General features: G+C 30.0%; 2 protein-coding genes across 3 annotated transcripts; one reads left to right on the top strand and one right to left on the bottom strand.

Moving 5' to 3' along the window:
* Positions 1-1,373: 1,373 nt before the first annotated feature.
* On the bottom strand, positions 1,374-3,180 carry LOC123011197 (dynactin subunit 6). Its single transcript, XM_044408536.1, has 6 exons — positions 3,043-3,180; positions 2,850-2,992; positions 2,316-2,428; positions 2,094-2,264; positions 1,773-2,043; positions 1,374-1,719 (listed from the first exon to the last, which is right to left on the bottom strand). Exons 3-6 carry the CDS (start codon positions 2,327-2,329, stop codon positions 1,639-1,641), a joined length of 537 nt encoding a protein of 178 aa, XP_044264471.1. The 5' UTR covers positions 2,330-2,428; positions 2,850-2,992; positions 3,043-3,180; the 3' UTR covers positions 1,374-1,638.
* An 8,914-nt stretch (positions 3,181-12,094) lies between these two features.
* On the top strand, positions 12,095-17,813 carry LOC123010740 (3-hydroxyisobutyrate dehydrogenase, mitochondrial). 2 transcript variants are annotated; one of them, XM_044407834.1, is made up of 2 exons: positions 12,095-12,605; positions 16,894-17,813. In XM_044407834.1, the coding sequence occupies exon 2, from the start codon at positions 16,935-16,937 to the stop codon at positions 17,781-17,783; it is 849 nt and encodes a 282-aa protein (XP_044263769.1). In that variant the 5' UTR covers positions 12,095-12,605; positions 16,894-16,934; the 3' UTR covers positions 17,784-17,813. The 2 variants fall into 2 exon arrangements, with proteins under 2 accessions (XP_044263769.1, XP_044263768.1); XM_044407833.1 differs by lacking the exon at positions 12,095-12,605 and adding an exon at positions 14,248-14,406.
* The last annotated feature ends 8 nt before the right edge of the window (positions 17,814-17,821 follow it).

The raw sequence follows: 17,821 nt of genomic DNA, 5'->3' as shown, positions 1-17,821 counted from the left end.
GCACTTTGTGGTGACCCATTGCCGCCGGCACTTGACATTTTTCTCTGGGGCGCGAGTTCTGGCGCAACCTGTATAAGAAATATTTTCAGCACTTTTGCAATTTAGATCTTAAGAAAGGAAGGTTTTTTTGAGTTTTCATCATAGTTGTACTAGTCTTTTACAAATACAGTTTCTGCGAACGATTCGTTACTGTTGCCGGACGAGGCGAAGCCGAGTTTGAAGTAGCAAATGAGTCCTTAAAAACTTTTTAGGTTCATAATATAAACAACATTTTTTTATTAAAGCTCCCAAAATCACATTCGAACCTCTTACTAAGTAGTTATGTATGATTAAGGTAAGAAATTATTCCTCAAAAATAGTGCGCTTCGGATTTTAATTACCCTGAGTCGTGACAACATAATTATAGATTAGATCCAAATTTTGTATTAATTATATAAATACCTATTACTTATAAGTTTGTTCGGTTTTTGAGCAAAAATTTGTAATAAAGCTTGCAGTTATCAAAAGTTTAACAAATAATCGCGACTTTACATCATTATTTCTTAGAGGGTGGGCCCCACTTTACTTGCTCGTCGAAGTCGCTCAAGTCTATGATGATCCACTATGTTACGGTTAGTTACTGGAAACATTCATAAATTGTCTCATTTGTCTGCGCTTGCATAGAATGTAGACTTATAAATCAGAGTAGTTAGTGGAATATTCGAGCACACATGTGACGAAACGGCGGCTCCGGGAGTTACGGATGAGAAGACAACACTTTGAGTCGCCGCTTGTGTGAACTGACGCGAAAAACTGACAATCCAATACGACGACGCTTTTAAAAATAAGTAATAAATGATGATTCTACTCAAGCGGACGTGATTTAATTGAGAAATTTACTAAAATTCCAAGGTTTTTCACCTTGCGAATTTGGCTTCCCACGAAAAAAGGGAGATTTTATTTATTAGCGGTGATAAGATGAATAAATAAACGGTTTACAATCAATTCATGACGCGGTCTTCGAATTTTGAAAGCTGATTAATGGCGAGCACAACACGAATTTTAATTTATTGCATTTTAATATTGCAACGACGTCGGAGAGTGCACAAAGGAAATGTAAACGCGATTTTTACCGATAAAAATACTAGAAGCGATTTATTTCATGTTACACTATTTTCACATACGAAAACGTAGAAAGGACGTAAAATGTTATCTAGTAAAGCAAAAATACAGTTTTTTAATAAAGTTTTTACTGTCAATAAATTACAATTCAATTTCTCATAGCGGCCCCCACTGTTTATATATACAACCAGTTATACACTCATTTCATTTTTTTACCCTTGTTTAAAACTTATTTTTAAACACTGATGTGGGGATAATTAAGCAGATGTGGGGAAAAATCAGGACGTTTATTGTAAATATGCATTTATAAAATATTTTCCCCATTCCTTTGACTCCTATTTATCGATTTTCTCCTATTGTACAACAGCAATACAAGAATCTGTTTATTAAAAACTTGTATTACGATATTCAGAAATCATAATCTCAAACAGTATTACAAAAATGAAAAATTATCCCAATTAAGTGCAGAAGTAACAAAATTAACGATAATAAATTGATGATAGTACAAAAAATTATCTAACACATACAAAGAATAAATTAATTCTTCTTATTTGGCTTTCTAATATGATGATAATTGGGCAACACTTTTGAAAGCGTTTCCATTTGCAGAGTCTGCAACTAAAATAAATCAAATTAAATTGCAATTAAGAAATACACATATTTAAGCATACTCCAGGTCTATCCAGGCCTTCCCTCATATGACATTTCTCCCCAACAATAATAATATTTTCATTCAAAATTTGTTCTTGTGTTATTTTACAACCAGCACCAACTGTACAACCATTGGTAACAGTAACTTTATTGCCCACATAACATTTGGATTCAAACACATTGCAACTTCCTATTTTTGGGGACTCTACGTGACAATCGACTTCAAACACATTGTGAGAGCCTATTATTAACACGGGGGTGTTTTCTGTACCTTGTTGCTCAAATGGTAACCTGAAATACTAGTTAATTGCGAAAAGGCTAAATAAACAAGAAAAGTTTACCGATGAATAATTCTCGCTTGCTCTTCTATTAGACAAGAGTCACCAATAATTATGGGGCCAGCCTCAGCCAAAATTGTAGCACTTGGGTGGATAATTGTACCAGCACCTATGGTAATGTCACCTCGTAATTTTGATTCTTCGCAAACTAAAGCACTCGGCAAAATTTTTATGCTAAAAAAGTGAGTAGTTTATAAACTGAGTGAATATTTGTTATAATGTTACCTGTTTCGCGACATATTTAGTGGAAATACAAGCTTTATTTTGTTACAAAATTGTGAGTCTATGATTGTGAGGTTATATGATCTGTCAAATGAACAGTAATACACTACAGGTGCCTGTAATTAATACAGAAGAGGTTAGAACGAAAATAAATAATTAGAGATGGCAGTAAAAAAATGCAAAATCCATATTATTTTGTAAAATATTGGTATCACTGAAAATTTAAAAAATACTGAAATATTTGTTGATTGTTGTAAATTATTTAAAAAAGTAAAATTTTGTAATTCTCACGTAACTGATAACAAGTAGGAATGTTAGCAATAGTGTTGGAATGTCGTCTAATCATCATTTACACATCAATAAAACAATAAAAAAATGATGTTATCATCGTATGTTACAGTAAAAAAACGCCGTTTTTTAAACTCAAGTTTGAAGACAAACCAACGAACTACAAAAACGAAGAGAATTTTTAATTATTCATCATTTGAGTAGGTATAAGTTTTAAAAAATTGTGTATGTAAATTCCTCAATTTGTACCTGGTCATTTATTTGCTTTGTTGAGGCTCGCAGACGTCGGGAATCCACTTTTCTGTCTAACGATCCCGTTTCTCTCCATTTTCGTTCTATGACTGAACTTCTTTTCCAATCCTCAAATTCAGATAATCCTCTCTCCAGCAGCACTATAATTATTTTTATTCACAATCATTAATGTAATATGTCGATTACTAACCTTTTAAAGGTTGGGATACACATTATTATATCTCATGAGGAGTAATAATATTACTTCTCTTCGGCAGTAATATGCAGGTTTGCCAACGTTACGATTACAAAAATACCGGGAATTTTTTCTTTCAAATTGTCAAGTTACGCATAATATTTTTCTAAATTAGTATTCAGTTGCTTCTGTAGCAGTTTCTCTTACTTCTGGGGGAGTACACTGCTCCATTTCAACGATTTTGAATCAGATTCACACATGATTTCACATTATTTCAATATTTTCTTTGACATTTTTGAAATGTCAAAAATCAAACGCAATTTAGCCTACCACGTTTGGACCTTAACTTTGTTAGAATTTTATTTTGCTCAATTTTTTTACTGAAAATAATGTGATTGTGAATAAAATCGCATATATACAATGGTAATGGCATTACCCCTTGTGCTTTATCCGATCTCAAGGATGGCGCCTGTCGATCGTATACATAAGCACTCGAAGTAATGCTATATTTACCACTTCGCTTGTAATATACTATTACCAACATAAGAAAAAAAATAAGAGATTGGCGGCATATTTGTTTAAAAATTAAATAAATAAACTCTTGACGTGATATTTTGACATTTATACATATTTATTTTTGAAAGATCGTTGACAACACACAAAATTACACAGGTTTTTTCTTGAAAAAAAGATGAAGTTTCAAAATGACATTGCCTACGAAAATATAATGCTCGTCATTGTACATAGAATATAAAAATTTAATAACATCAGTAGAACAGTAAATTGATGAGTCATTAAATAATTCGTTTCGTATACAGCATGGTTTATAACTTGCGTACCAAAGAAAAATGACAAGTACCTGAGATAAGGTACCAAGAACATGGAAAAAAAGTTTTTCCAAAAAATTTTGACATTTAACAAATTTAATCAAATTCTTATTCCGGATTTTCAACCTGAAAATGGATTGGTACAGCTACATTAAAAAAAAACGAAAAATTTTCCAAATGGAAATTCGGTTCTGGTTAATTGTCAACTTGACAATATCTATCAAAAATATTTCTATCAATGTCGTAAAATTTATACCAACTTGTGTAATGCCGCATTTAAATGAAGTACAAAAAACTAGAACAGTCGCTCATCTGGAAATTGTAGGAAAATCATGAATTTAGCTGCAGAATTTAGAGTGCCATCAAAATATTTTAACTTATTTTTAATAAAACATGTTCACACCATGGAAAAATTAAAAAAAACCTCTAACTTTTTTTGACATTTCCCGTTTTTTTTTGAATGTAGCTGTACTATATCCCAAGCAATGTGAGACAAAGCACAAGTAAAAAGTTGCAACGGAACATCGAACATTCTGATAACATGAGAAACGTTAATCAAAATTCTGAAACAAGGTTAGAAAAACCTAAAGACTAATTTACACTTTTATTCTGTCATGGAAATTGAGCAAACGAAATTCACTGTCCATCAGTCTACAAGAACTATAATCTGAATTGAAGTGATATTTTTCAATTTTATATTATAAAATTGCTTAAACTACAATAAATCTGTTTAATCCACCGCCTTCTTAATGAAATGTATCAATATAATTATGGATTATTTCTATCGAGATGGCGATGGTTTAAAGTTTTAACTAAGAAATATTTTTCTTATTAGATGATATTTAATTTAATTTTGTTTTGTGTTATATTTTTTATTGAAACTATTGAAAGGGTATAAAATTTCGGCACAGTTTAAACAATTTGTAGGTAGATACGATAATTATTACAAGTCACATTATCTCATATCAAATATCATCAACCTATACTTGATTTTTTGATGGTACTATTTAGTATTTACATAATACTGATTGTGAAAAATAAATGTAATAAATGTAAAATAATATTTTGTGCACATGCATTCAAAAATCAAATTAAGCTTTATTTGTTTAGCTTTTAATTATTGTGAATAACTACACTACTTATAGTACACCATTCAGGGTGTTTACGGTCTTGAAGTTGAAAATTAATCTGGTAATAGGAGGGTACAGAAATAAGATAACTGAAAAAAAAACTCTTAGAATTGCTATTATCAAAAATGATGTTTAACTCCAAAATATTGGTATGTACAAACTTACAAAGTTTGGGAGTCACTAGAGTTATTTATTTATTAACATAAAAAAGAAAATCGTATTCACGACAACGAAAGCGAAAAGTCACTTTATAGCTGTGGTTTACACGAAGTGATCCAGAAAGACTGAGTCTGTTGATGACAGATTTGAAAGTATTTTTGTTAATAATAATTTATACGATTTTGCTTGACAAATACTTGATGTACAATCCTTCAAGATTGTTGAATTGTTATTAATCAAAAGCGCAATCCAATGGTAAGCTTTAAAAATTAGAGTCAGGATTACCAACAGATTCATTCATGGTGGATTACTTTGTAGTTTTGAGTTTTTGACACGGTCATTATTTGATTTGCTTTTGCCTTAGTTTTTATCAAATTGCAAAAATCTTTTGTTTAATCACTTGTAACAAAATGGTTACTAATCATTACTAATAGTTTGATTTGTTTTTCTTGATTTTTTTCTAAATTTACTGACATGTATTGCAAATATTAAAATAATAAATTTGTTGTCTTAATTATGATTTACGGCGAAACACAAGGTAATAATACAAATGGCCATTGTTGCAGCCGAAGCAGCAGTTCTCAAACAAATAACATAAAGTAATTATTTTCATAACGTAAATTTTTATGTTATACAGCGTATTATGTAGATTTTTTCTACCACTTTAAATTTCAATCATCCACTTTAAATTTCAAGACCGTAAACCCCGCCTCTATATCTACGAGAACATTGTTTTTATATAAATTTTAAACAATTAATTTTATCTAAAAAAAATATAGTGCTGATAAATACTTGGTACTCATTATAGAGAATTTTAGACTGAAATGGAAATTCCAAGTTTGATAATACACTTGATAAAAAGCCAATAATTTAATACTACACTTTCACAATTTTATACAGGTGCAATACGTCTAAGCTGTTAAAAAGTGCTAAGTATACCTAGTGTTTAGATAAGATTTTTTAATTATAACAATTCTAACGGGTGTTTTTTTAAATTTGGCGGCAAAGTTTATTAATCTGACATTTGACGCCTCACCGGGCATATAACGCCAAATTAAGATAAACACTCGCTCTAAGTTATAACTATGAAACTGTCTACTAATTGAACACAAATAAAAAATGTTTTCAAAAAAAAATCTAGTAAGCAAGAAATTTTTACTGCACGTTGAAAAAATTTGAATGTATTTCTAAAACTTATGGCCACTATACTACAAACGTACACACACGGGTATTGGTACAAAAAAGGATACTTTTTTCTATTACATACAAATAAATAAAGTATTTTTAGTAAATTCAACTACAACTTACATCAATTTGAAGTGATCTTTGTAACTATTTTAAATTTCTGATCTAAATGGCCTGTGACTTTGAAACTAAGTTGGCAACTTTGAATAATGTAGAGATAGGAGATGAAAATTGACAAGTTTTATATCTTCTGTCTCTAATATTTAAGATTATGAACTTAATTTTAAAGTTACATTAGATTTTAATTTAAAATTTAATTAAAAACATGGTACATACTTAAAATCAAAACAGTGGATAGTGCATTTTCCAGAATGTTTTTTTGAGCACAAAATCATACATTTCCTGTCAGTTTCAATTTTGCAATTTTTTTCAAAATAATCAAATCTTGTCCCATCGCTTATTCTAACACTACTCCCTCGTCGTTTCTGAATCCGTTCATAAAGAGAGCAACTCCATGACAGTGTAAATTATATACTGTCGACGGATAGCTCTCTTCATTTTCGAATTGCATAACATATCCCGTGATATCTTGAACCTTTATCTGAAACATAATTTATCATCGAACTTACAAAAATAGACTTATCAAAAATGTAACATTAAACAATGTCGTCATCGCTAGGGAAACCTTCAACGCCGTCCATCAGTTTCTATGCTAATCCTCCACCGCCTCTATACCAGCATAATTCCAACCGATTTTCACCTGCATCTATTGACTCTTTTGATTAACACCAAGACCTGTTTTAAACTGACGAGACACAATTATAAAAAAAATATTAAAAAAATAGGAGCTGTTTATTGTATCTCAAATGTAAATAACAAGTGATAAAGTGGTTCATGGTTGCCACAAATATTTACCTGAGATAATAGATTATTTGGTGTTGCTGCAACAATACAGTCATAAACTAATTAAGACGTCGTATTTTAAACCGATGGAATTATTTCACACTTTGTGCAAATATTTTTTTTTAATTACGGCATTTATCTATCCAATATTGTGAAATTGGGGAGTGACTCCTGTTCAAAAATACCTGTAACTAATATTTACCACAATAGATGTGATAACACTATCAATGTTTGCATTTGATAAGAAATACTTGCTCGTAACCTCATTATTACCAACGCTTTTATAATAAATTTTACAATATTATTTGCAACAAAAACATTAGAAATCTTTATTGTTTGTTGCGGTTTATGACTTATGCTTCTAAAGATTTATTATTAGAAAAAATATCTTTTGAGACGCAGATTTTAACGAGAAAGTTTCTATTCGATTGTACAAAAGAATGTCATTTTCATTATTACAATTAGCGGGTTTCGTTTTATTTCGAAATGGTCTGTTATTATGAAAAATAATCACGATTTTTGTCGATAACACATAAGAAAATTCAAATCTGATTAATCCTGATTGGAACAATAATTAAAAATGATGGTACATACCAAGGTGATGAAGTTTGGAGTTTCGGGCACCACGTGAGGATCGTCTTCGTGGGAGTAGCACCTGTAGGTACTTGACACGTAGCTCTCTTGTATATATAGCATTACGTACTGACGTCACTCCTTATCATTAACACCTGTGGTGGGGAAATATATTGCTATAGTTTAAAGTAGACTATTTACATACAGTAATTTTCTAAGTAACAAACAAATGTGAGGAATTATGAAAATTGGGTTAATTTCGGATTATTTCTCACCAATGCAAAAATACACAATTTTGTCTAATTTTGTTTCTAAATTAGTCGACAAATAGACATTAAGTGCTTTATTTGTTTTTGAATGCATATTATGTGTAATTTTGTCAAAATTATTTATGATGCCTTTAAAGATAATAATTGTGGAGTAATGATTCTACATCAGGAATCTTTTAGCTGTGTGTAAATATTAATATTAATTTCAACACCATTGTTATCTTGGAAGTAAACATTTTTCGAGATACGAAGAAATCGGTTTAATAAACGGCAGGTGTCGACGTGGAATTCAATCACATTCATGATTTTGCCGGTAATAAAACACAAATAAATCGTAATAATTGGTAGTATTATTTATAAATATGGCTACAACAAATTTTTATCACATGATATTGAAATTTCTCAATTATAATCCAGGGCTTACATTACCAAGACTGCTTACTTAGTTCTTTATTTGTACAATGATAAAATTCATTTGGTATAAAATTAGTTTATTTTTTGCAAAAAGGTGACGGCAACCTTACGAGGAAAGTGAATCAACGTTAGGAGAAATGAAATTATTGATATTTGAAACCGGCGCATCCACCATTATTACAATCATTAATATAAATTTGACCAGATGATTGCAATCTATTTTTTATGCATACATACAGAGTGCGCCAGAACTTGCGCCTTAGAAAAAATGCAGTGTAAGGTAAGATACCAGGAGCATGGAAAAATGTTAAAAATATTCTATCTACAGTATGTCCTCGGATTGAGTTTACAAGAGGAAAAAAAATTATCTTTGATTATACACCAAAACATCAAAGGACTAGTTATTTATTGTAAGAGTGTGTTAGGTAGCGTTTTATCCACACAAGATGTTTAATTTTCTTAAGTGGATAAAACGCAACTAACACACGACTGCAATATAACGTTTTATATACAATCACAGGCCCAAATTATTCCAAACTTAATTAAAAATTAAACTGACATTTAAACGCGGTGCGCTGGTTACTAACAGCGGAATAATAGTTATTTATTCGACGAGTTTGAGTGTAAATCGGACTCTTTATTTGACCGAGTGGATTTTTAAACCACGAGTGTAACGAGTGGTTTACCATCCACGAGGTGGAATAAAGCGTCCGATTTACACTTAAACGAGTGGAATACAACATTTTATTCTTCGAATTAGAGTCAACAAGGCTTAAACTTGCTTTAAATCTGTTAAAAATAATTTGACGTTTTGTATTGAAAAATGCCAAACAGTTGTCAAAACTTCCTTACACGGGAGAAAAACCGAAAATTTTGACAGTGTCGAAGAATAAAGTCTCTTTATAGAGTGACTGGGGATAAAAACATTTTTTGCTTTACCTGAAACGAGCAAATCTGTAATTAAAACTTCATTCACTCAGTAGAAAAAAATATTCATTTTTCTCTTGATTTTGTACTTTTTTTTCTCTGCTTTTTATGTCCTATCATATTGGCGGTTTTATTACTTTGACAATGATATCACTTTGACAAATGAGTTTACGCAAATTAAATAACAAAAATGTTTGTGAAAAAAAAAACATCATTTTAATAAATAGGAACTCAAACAAACAGCTTTAAAATAAAAACCAAAGTCATTTTTAACAAGAACTATCATTATTTAATTAATAAATTAATTGTCAAAGTGACATATAGTTGTCAAATAAATAAAACCGCCAATGTGATAGGACTAAAAAGCAGAGAAAAAAAATCGAAAATAAATAGAAAAAGTAACTTTTCTTTTCACTGAATTAGAATAAGTAGAATTAGAATTTAAGTACAGATTTGCTCGTTTCAGGTGTTGTAGCAAAAAATGTTTTTCTTTTGCAGTTTTGGCGTAAAATCAAAGATAAAAAATTTTTTCCTCTTGTAAACTCAATTCGGGACCTACTGTACAAAAAATTCTAAATTTAAATTTTGTACTTTATTTATTTTTGTTGGAAAAATAATTTTCCAAGTTTTTTTCTACAGTCTGTTAGAAAACAAAACGAGGAAGCTGTATCCTAAATTGTAACTCTGTTTAATGTTATTTGTGGCTTTATTTAATGATACTGATAATTTTGTATATGTTTTTTTATAATTATTTAATAAAGATACAAACATAAAAGCCATAAAAAAATGTCAAATGTCAAAAAATAAGTGTCATTTTTGACGGATAGAATTTTTAAACATTTTTTCCATGTTTCTGGTATCTTATCTTACTTGAAATTTTTCTCTGTGTCGCGAGTTCTGACAAGCTCTGTATATTAGAGAAATATTTTTTCTTATAGAAAACATGCGACTTTGGTTTGGCGTATACAGGGTGTCTGCTCCACCATGGGGTCTGAATTATTATAAGAAATACGAGGTCTGTTAAATTAGGGCAAAGTTGAGCATTTTTATGCTGATCAATTATCTGAAAGAAAATGTAATGTGTTATTTTTAGTTTTTGAATTAGTGAAAAAAAACAGAAATTTGTTATTTTTGTTTTTATTTTTTCAAGCAATACATTGTTGTAGTCAGAAAAAAAGACTTTTTAAAAATGCAAAAATTCAATATGGCGCCCACATGAAAAACCAAATTTGAGTGTTGTAATTCTGACATTAAGAACGCTTTGACTCATCAATTTTTTTTCCATATAATTATTAGGATAAAAATGCGCAACTTTGCCCTAATTTAACCGACCTCGTATTTCTTGTAATAACTAAAATCTCCATGTGGAGCTTAAAAAACAGGCACCCTGTATATTCTTTGTTGAAAAATATGTAAACATATGTAAAAAATGAGGCTGTTGTTTTACTTTTATTAAGGGTAAAACAACATAAATTATTATTATATTGATTTAATTGCAAGCGTTTTTGACATTTGTTTTGCATAGAGAATTTATTTGCTTTGAGAGTTAAAATATGTAACGGGTGATTTTTTAAATTTGGGTTCAAAGCTATTCATGAAAGTTTGCTTCTGAACGAACCATTCAACCATCGTTTTGAAAGTTATTAATCTGACATTTGACATATCGCCGGGCGTATTAAAAATTGTAACACACTCATATCACCGCCAACTATAACGCCAAATTTAAATAAACATCCGTTATAACTTAATTAATGGTTACTAATAAAACGCTGTAATCAAAAAGAGCGTAAGTCACACTGTCACATTTTTGAAATGTCACATTAAAATTTAGTTGAAATAAAAATTTTAATCTAAATACAGTGTTTTTATTTGTAGTAAGTACATACAGGGTGTTTCACATAATTTTACGAGGCCTGCGCCTGTAAGATGCAATTAATAATACATACTCGTATTCCGATACGAACTCGATTATAAATTTTGAAAAATTGGATAATTCTGCTCTAGTTTGTTCACCCTTTCAAAAATTACAACATTTTTAGTTAGTTAGTGATTAAGATAAATATACTAGAATCATATTCATGCCGTCTCTTAATAGAACAAATGATAATTGTTTCTGAAAAATTGCAATTTATGAGTATTAATGACACAGTGATTAGTTTGACAACCACTGTCATGGGTTTCCAAAAATTAAATAATTAAATGTGTTATAGGATTGAATGTAAAACATGCACCATAATTTATATATGTTCCATAAAATCACAGAAAAAATTGTTCATTATATTTTTTTGCACTTTTGGTCTACAAGTTGCTAACAATGCAAAATCAGACTAGCATTTATCTTCTTACACTTTAAAGACCACCTAACTATAAAGGGTGATTCAGCTTAAATGACCCACCTGACCCCTCTTGGCAGACAACCCATAATACATTATGCACTTATTCCTTGATTCAAAATTAAATTTTCAAAATATTGAGAATCAAAGAATGTGTCGTCCATTTGACAAGTAAATATTTCAAAGCGTCAAATGAAACGTCAACGCAGACGACGTCTCAAAATTTCAAAAATGCCGAGATATTCATTTACAAATAATGAAAAAAATGATATGATATTAACTTATCTCGCATCTGGTAAAAATGTAGCCGCCGTTTCAAACGCTCGGCAATATCCAGAACGAGCACGCATAAAATTTTTAAACGAGTGGAAATGTGTTTGTGTCACAATTGGCCTGCAAGTAAGCGTAGAAGTATACGAACTGCGACTAGTTTAGAGAAGAAAACTCTGGTGTTGGAGACTGTTGAACAAAATCGGTATATTGGGCAATGAGCAATTGCAAGAGAAGTGGGAATAAGCCAATCTTCTGTTTCTAGGATTTTAAAAACTAATAAATTTCATCCCTATCGCATGCAGTTAGTGCAAGAACTACGAGATGCTGACTTCTCTCGTAGATTAAATTTTTGTTATTTTGTTTGGGAACAATTAGAAAATAATCCAGACTGTATTAATAATGTTGTGTTTAGTGATGTTTGATTTTGTGTTTTGTGAATAGAATCGTGACTTGTGAGCACAGTGCGGGTGACCAGATAGAGCATCGACTATGAAATAATTAATTTTTGATTTATCTTTTTCTTTTCTATAAAATAAAATTGCGTTTATTCGAAAAATTGACATTGATTGAAATGTATTGTTGCAGGTGCGTATGACAGTGACACTTCCGATATTTTTCGAACAGCAAACTTTGATTCATGAAACTTTCAAAATTCTAATATGAATCAAGGAATAATTGCTTTGTGTATTATGGGTTGTCTGCCAAGAGGGGTCAAGTGGGTTATTTAAGGTGAATCACCCTGTATTGTATACATAGTTTCAGTAAAAAAAAATTAATTAATCAAAAGTATCTTTATTTTTCAGAAAGATTGAAAGATTTACTTTAACACAAGTTTGTTATGGTCATCTTAAATTGTTTTTAAGTTTAAAGAATTTTAAATTTTATTTTTGTTTTTAGTTCATACGCAATTATAAAAACATGTCGCGTGTGTTTATCAGATAAAATTGTTGAATTATCGTGTAGTTCTTAAAATGTTTAAGAAATCAAGCAAATATGAGAAAACTCCACAGCTTATTAAATAAAATAAACATATATTTTAAAATAAAACTCATAAAGTCGTCAGTAAATAGTTAAAAATCGGCACCAAAAGGTTTCATTTCTTCAATTTTTGTCAATGTTGCTGGTTGCTAACTTTAGTAACAGTGTTGTCAAATCATTGTCTTAATGTAAAAATGAAAAAAGTAATTTCTCTATAAAAAAACATTTGAGGTATTATAACGACCCTTACCCAAAATACATTCTTAAATTAATTTATAAACTGTTTGAAATTTTTATTACATTTCAAAGGTAACGTGGATATTGAAATTATTTGGTATAAACTACTAAAATATTTAGCAATGACGAAAAAACCGACATGATTTATAGATTTATTTATCATTTATAGAGAATATTTAAAAAAACGCTTCGCAAACTTGCACATTTGGATATTCGAATAGACAGGCTCCGAGTATAAACTTAGTCAAAAATAAAAATACGATCACTATGTTTAATTAATTAAAAACAGATATTTTAATATCTGCGTTATCTTTAAAATGTAATTGCTTCAAACATTTTTTCAGACTCATTATTATTTGTGGTAGACCTGAATAAATTGGCGTCCTACGGTGAATCTGTACCACAGCATTTTTATGGCATTCTTTAAATGTCAGGATCATGTCAGTTTTTTCGTCATTTGAGTACATTTTGAATTAAAAAAAAATGGAATTGACACTTGGCGGTATCATGAATAAGAATGAGATTACAGCAATTACTTTGATTTACCTAAATTTAATAATCTATAAAGTTTTCAATCATTTTAAAAGCGAAGTTGTCTGTGAGAATGTATTTCGGGTGATGTTTGAAAATCGGTTAGGGTCTTTATTATAAATCTTGTAGAACATGAGAGAAAAAAAAAAGTAATTTTACAGAAGTTAAAACAGAAAAGAATGATAACTTCCGGTAAATCAAGCACAACAAATTTTTTTATCAATCAAGCAGAAATTCGAGTTTTTCAAAGTTGAGTGAGATGACACTTACTTAATAATATGCTATTTTTTAGGTTTAAATTAATTTACATATTTTTATACATAAAATTGTGTTTGAAATTTTTATATTATTAAGTTTATTAATTTAAACTACAAAACATTTATTTATTTATTTTACAGGCTTATTTTTATTTCTTTTAATAAATGTTGATGTAGACCACCAATAAATTCTTGTATTTTACCTTGTGGATAGACAACCAATCATACAGAACAATACATAAAAGATCATCGAATGATTATTTTACATTTACACAAGTACTTTTGGTGTTTTGATCAGTCTTCGTTAATTCGTTTAGTTGTAAACATGTTTGTCCGTGGAGTTGTTAGATTAGTTTATAAAATTAACAAACATGAAAACCAAAGTGAGTACCTACTTATTGCATGAAATTGTATATAACTACGTATTCTCGTTTATAAGTTAATTAAAAATCCAATTATCTGTTTTCTTTGTAAAAAATACACTTTTTTCATTTTGGATAGAAATTACATAATACTCAGTTTCACGTTTTAAAAAATGTGAGTGAAAATAAATTAATAAAGTGTAATAATAATTATTATTGCAATGGTTGTTTTTATTAGGCCACAAAGCCTCATATTATCGATTAAAATGTTTTTATAATTAAACCCATCAATAACAGATTAAATTATTATGTCAGCGTTATCACATAATAGATTTTGAAGAGGGCGATATGAAGAAGGCATTATTTTGTAGTTACAAAATTAGTGCAGCTAAACCGGGGTTTGTGACCAGCAACAAGTATTCAAACCGGTCAGTTGTGTGTATCCTATACATACCTACCTACTTGAAGGTCTTTTTACTATTGCATAAATTGGAATACAAAATTACTGACGTCATTGATAACTTTAATTAATCAAATCAAATTTAATTTGGACTCATGAAACAATAAATTAAGTAATAAATGTATGTAGGTATACATTTATTTCTAACATGTAAAATAAGGTCAAAAACGATAATGCATATGTTGCTTTTTTTATTTTTGAGCATTATGTATAACGGCTTCATCCGTTAATACTACAGAATTAAACTTATCTCAGTGTTGGCTTTTATCTTAACGTACAATAGATGAAGTAAATACCTTCATTATTTATTTAAACTTATCATGTTATAAAAAACAAAATAGTAGAGGTCAGTAAGCAACCAGTTATTACCAGGGCATTTAAATATCTTGCTAAATAAAGGTCATTAACAAGCAATTTTGTAAAATTTAATTACGAAATTACCACTAACGATTTGCTAACTGTTATGACGATTTTCTATTAATTTAGTTGAATAATATAGAAGAAGATATCTCTATTTAACCAAAAATGATAAGTGAATTTCACTTACTAGGATAAGGGATTTACATAAATGAATGAACAAGCCAAATTCCAACAGTAAAATCAATTTTCGTCTCGCTCTGTATTTAACTATTCTTGCAACGTAGAAAGTATCAGAAATAACTAAAGACATACAACCTTATAGAGAGGCAAAATTGCAATAATTATAATGTACAAAACCTTATCAAAAAAGCTAATCATTTTTTAATAATAAACGGTGGAAGATTGGTAGTAGTGAAACTAGGGTACTTAGATTTTTTTCAATAATTTTTGAAACATTGTATGTGTTAACTTTAAAAGTTGATAAACCTTTCATAACCAACGTTTTCTTAATTTATATTTGCTTTTAATTATGATCTGAACCACTATCTGTATCATTGACGCCTTAGGAATTTCTTCTATCACAATTTACAAATAATAGTTAAAATAAAATCTATTAATTAAAAAAAAACAAATTTATGTATTTTTGACTTACATTTATAAAATAATGTGTTATTTAATAATTTTTCTTACGACCCTAACAAAAAGTAAGCTTATCCACCCTTCAGAAAGCAGAGTAGCCAATGACAGAGAGGTACCTCTCTCATAGAAATGAAAAAAACATGCTGCATTTAATGACAGAACTGGGAAATCAAAAGAAATGATACCCTTTCCTTCATTGTAATACAAATAACTATTACGTCATTTTTTAATAATTTTTTACAATTTATAAAACACTTGCACATTATTTAGCCCACAATTATTTATTTACTCTGAATTAAGGATATTTAATTTAATCTAAATTTAATTCACTCGCACGCTGTGTTTTACTTGAGATTTTTAAACACATTTTTTTTTAATTACTTCACGACAATGGATCAATGGATATTTAATATCAGTTAAATTAGAGGAAACCTGTGTATCCTTCAAAATTACTTTTAAGATCTCGTATAAGCATAATTAATGAAACCTTAAAAATGATGTTGCAACATGCAAAAATAGAGTCCGAAGATATATATTTTAGATTTATATCATTTTATTTTTATGCAGTATTCCTAAATGTTTGAAACTTTATATACAGGCTGATTCACGTGAGCTGATGACTTTTACATTCCACATATCCATACATGTAAGAATAATGTATTTTGTGTTGCATTTTATACTAAGTTTTTTATTAGAAGTTACAGTTTGTTAAAATTAAAAAAGAAATTATACATACTTGAATAAAAAGAATTTTTCGTCAAGTTTGTTTTAATCTTATTTTACTTTTTATTTTACTACTTAAAGTTCATCACTTTCCGAACATTCTTTCTTTTCTTTCTTTTTATGTATGATAACGAAAATTGCAGAATTAGACTTATTTCTGCTTGTTTTGCTAAGTTTTGCCTACTTTTTTACTAAGGTTTTGTTTATTTAAAAAATATAAACCGTAGCAAAAAATGAAAAATAATAATTAATTTATTATCAATTAGTTATGATCTATACGATTTCTCAACACCTGTGTTTATTAATATTATTTTCGAATTGTACAGAAAGAAATGCCAGCACTTTGGCCTTCATTGGCATAGGCAACATGGGGTCCCGAATGGCCAACAATCTGGTCAAAAAAGGCGAAACCGTCCGCGTGTTTGACCTCACCCCATCCAACGCCAAATCAGTTCCTGGTGCCCAAGTTTGCAACACCCAAGAAGAAGCCGTGAAAGACGCGTCTGTCATCATAACCATGCTACCTAACGGCGATATCGTCAAAGACACCGTTTTAGGCGATAAAGGCATCCTCAAACACGCAACTAAAGGATCTCTTCTAATTGACTGTTCAACAATCCAGCCTCAGGTTGCCCAAGAAGTCTCCAAAGCGACTTATTCTGCCGGTTTCAAGTTCCTCGACGCTCCCGTCTCCGGAGGAGTCACGGGGGCCGAAGCCGGAACTCTCACCTTTATGGTAGGGGGCGATAAACAAGTGCTCAGCACCGTGGAGCCAATTTTAATGAAAATGGGGGCCAATGTGCTCCATTGTGGCAACTCAGGAGCAGGCCAAATCGCCAAGTTATGCAACAATCTTATTTTAGCTATTACCATGATTGGTACTTGCGAAGGAATGAATTTGGGCATTAAGATGGGATTGGATCCCAAAACATTGGCTTCTATTATTAACGTTTCAACGGGAAGAAGTTGGTCGTCGCAGACTTACAACCCTGTACCTGGTCTTATTGAGAAAATTCCGCCAAGCAATGATTACAAAGGGGGTTTTGCTGTTAATTTGGTGGCTAAGGATTTGGGATTGGCCGAAGGTGTAGCTCTTTCGTGTAATGCCCCAGTACCATTGACTGCTGCTGCACATCAAATATACAGGGCGTTGAGTTGTAATGGATATGGGAATAAAGATTTTGCTTCGGTTTATCAATTTTTGAAAGGAAATTAATTTTTTAAATAAACTGACTGGAAAAATGAATGAGTGTT

Source organism: Tribolium madens, unplaced genomic scaffold (genome assembly GCF_015345945.1).
Source record: "Tribolium madens isolate multiple individuals breed KSU strain unplaced genomic scaffold, Tmad_KSU_1.1 Scaffold_91;HRSCAF=231;Tcas5.2_LG7, whole genome shotgun sequence".
Lineage (NCBI taxonomy): Eukaryota > Metazoa > Arthropoda > Insecta > Coleoptera > Tenebrionidae > Tribolium > Tribolium madens.
The sequence above is the reverse complement of the archived record's forward strand: the minus strand, read 5'-3'. Positions and strand labels throughout refer to the sequence as shown.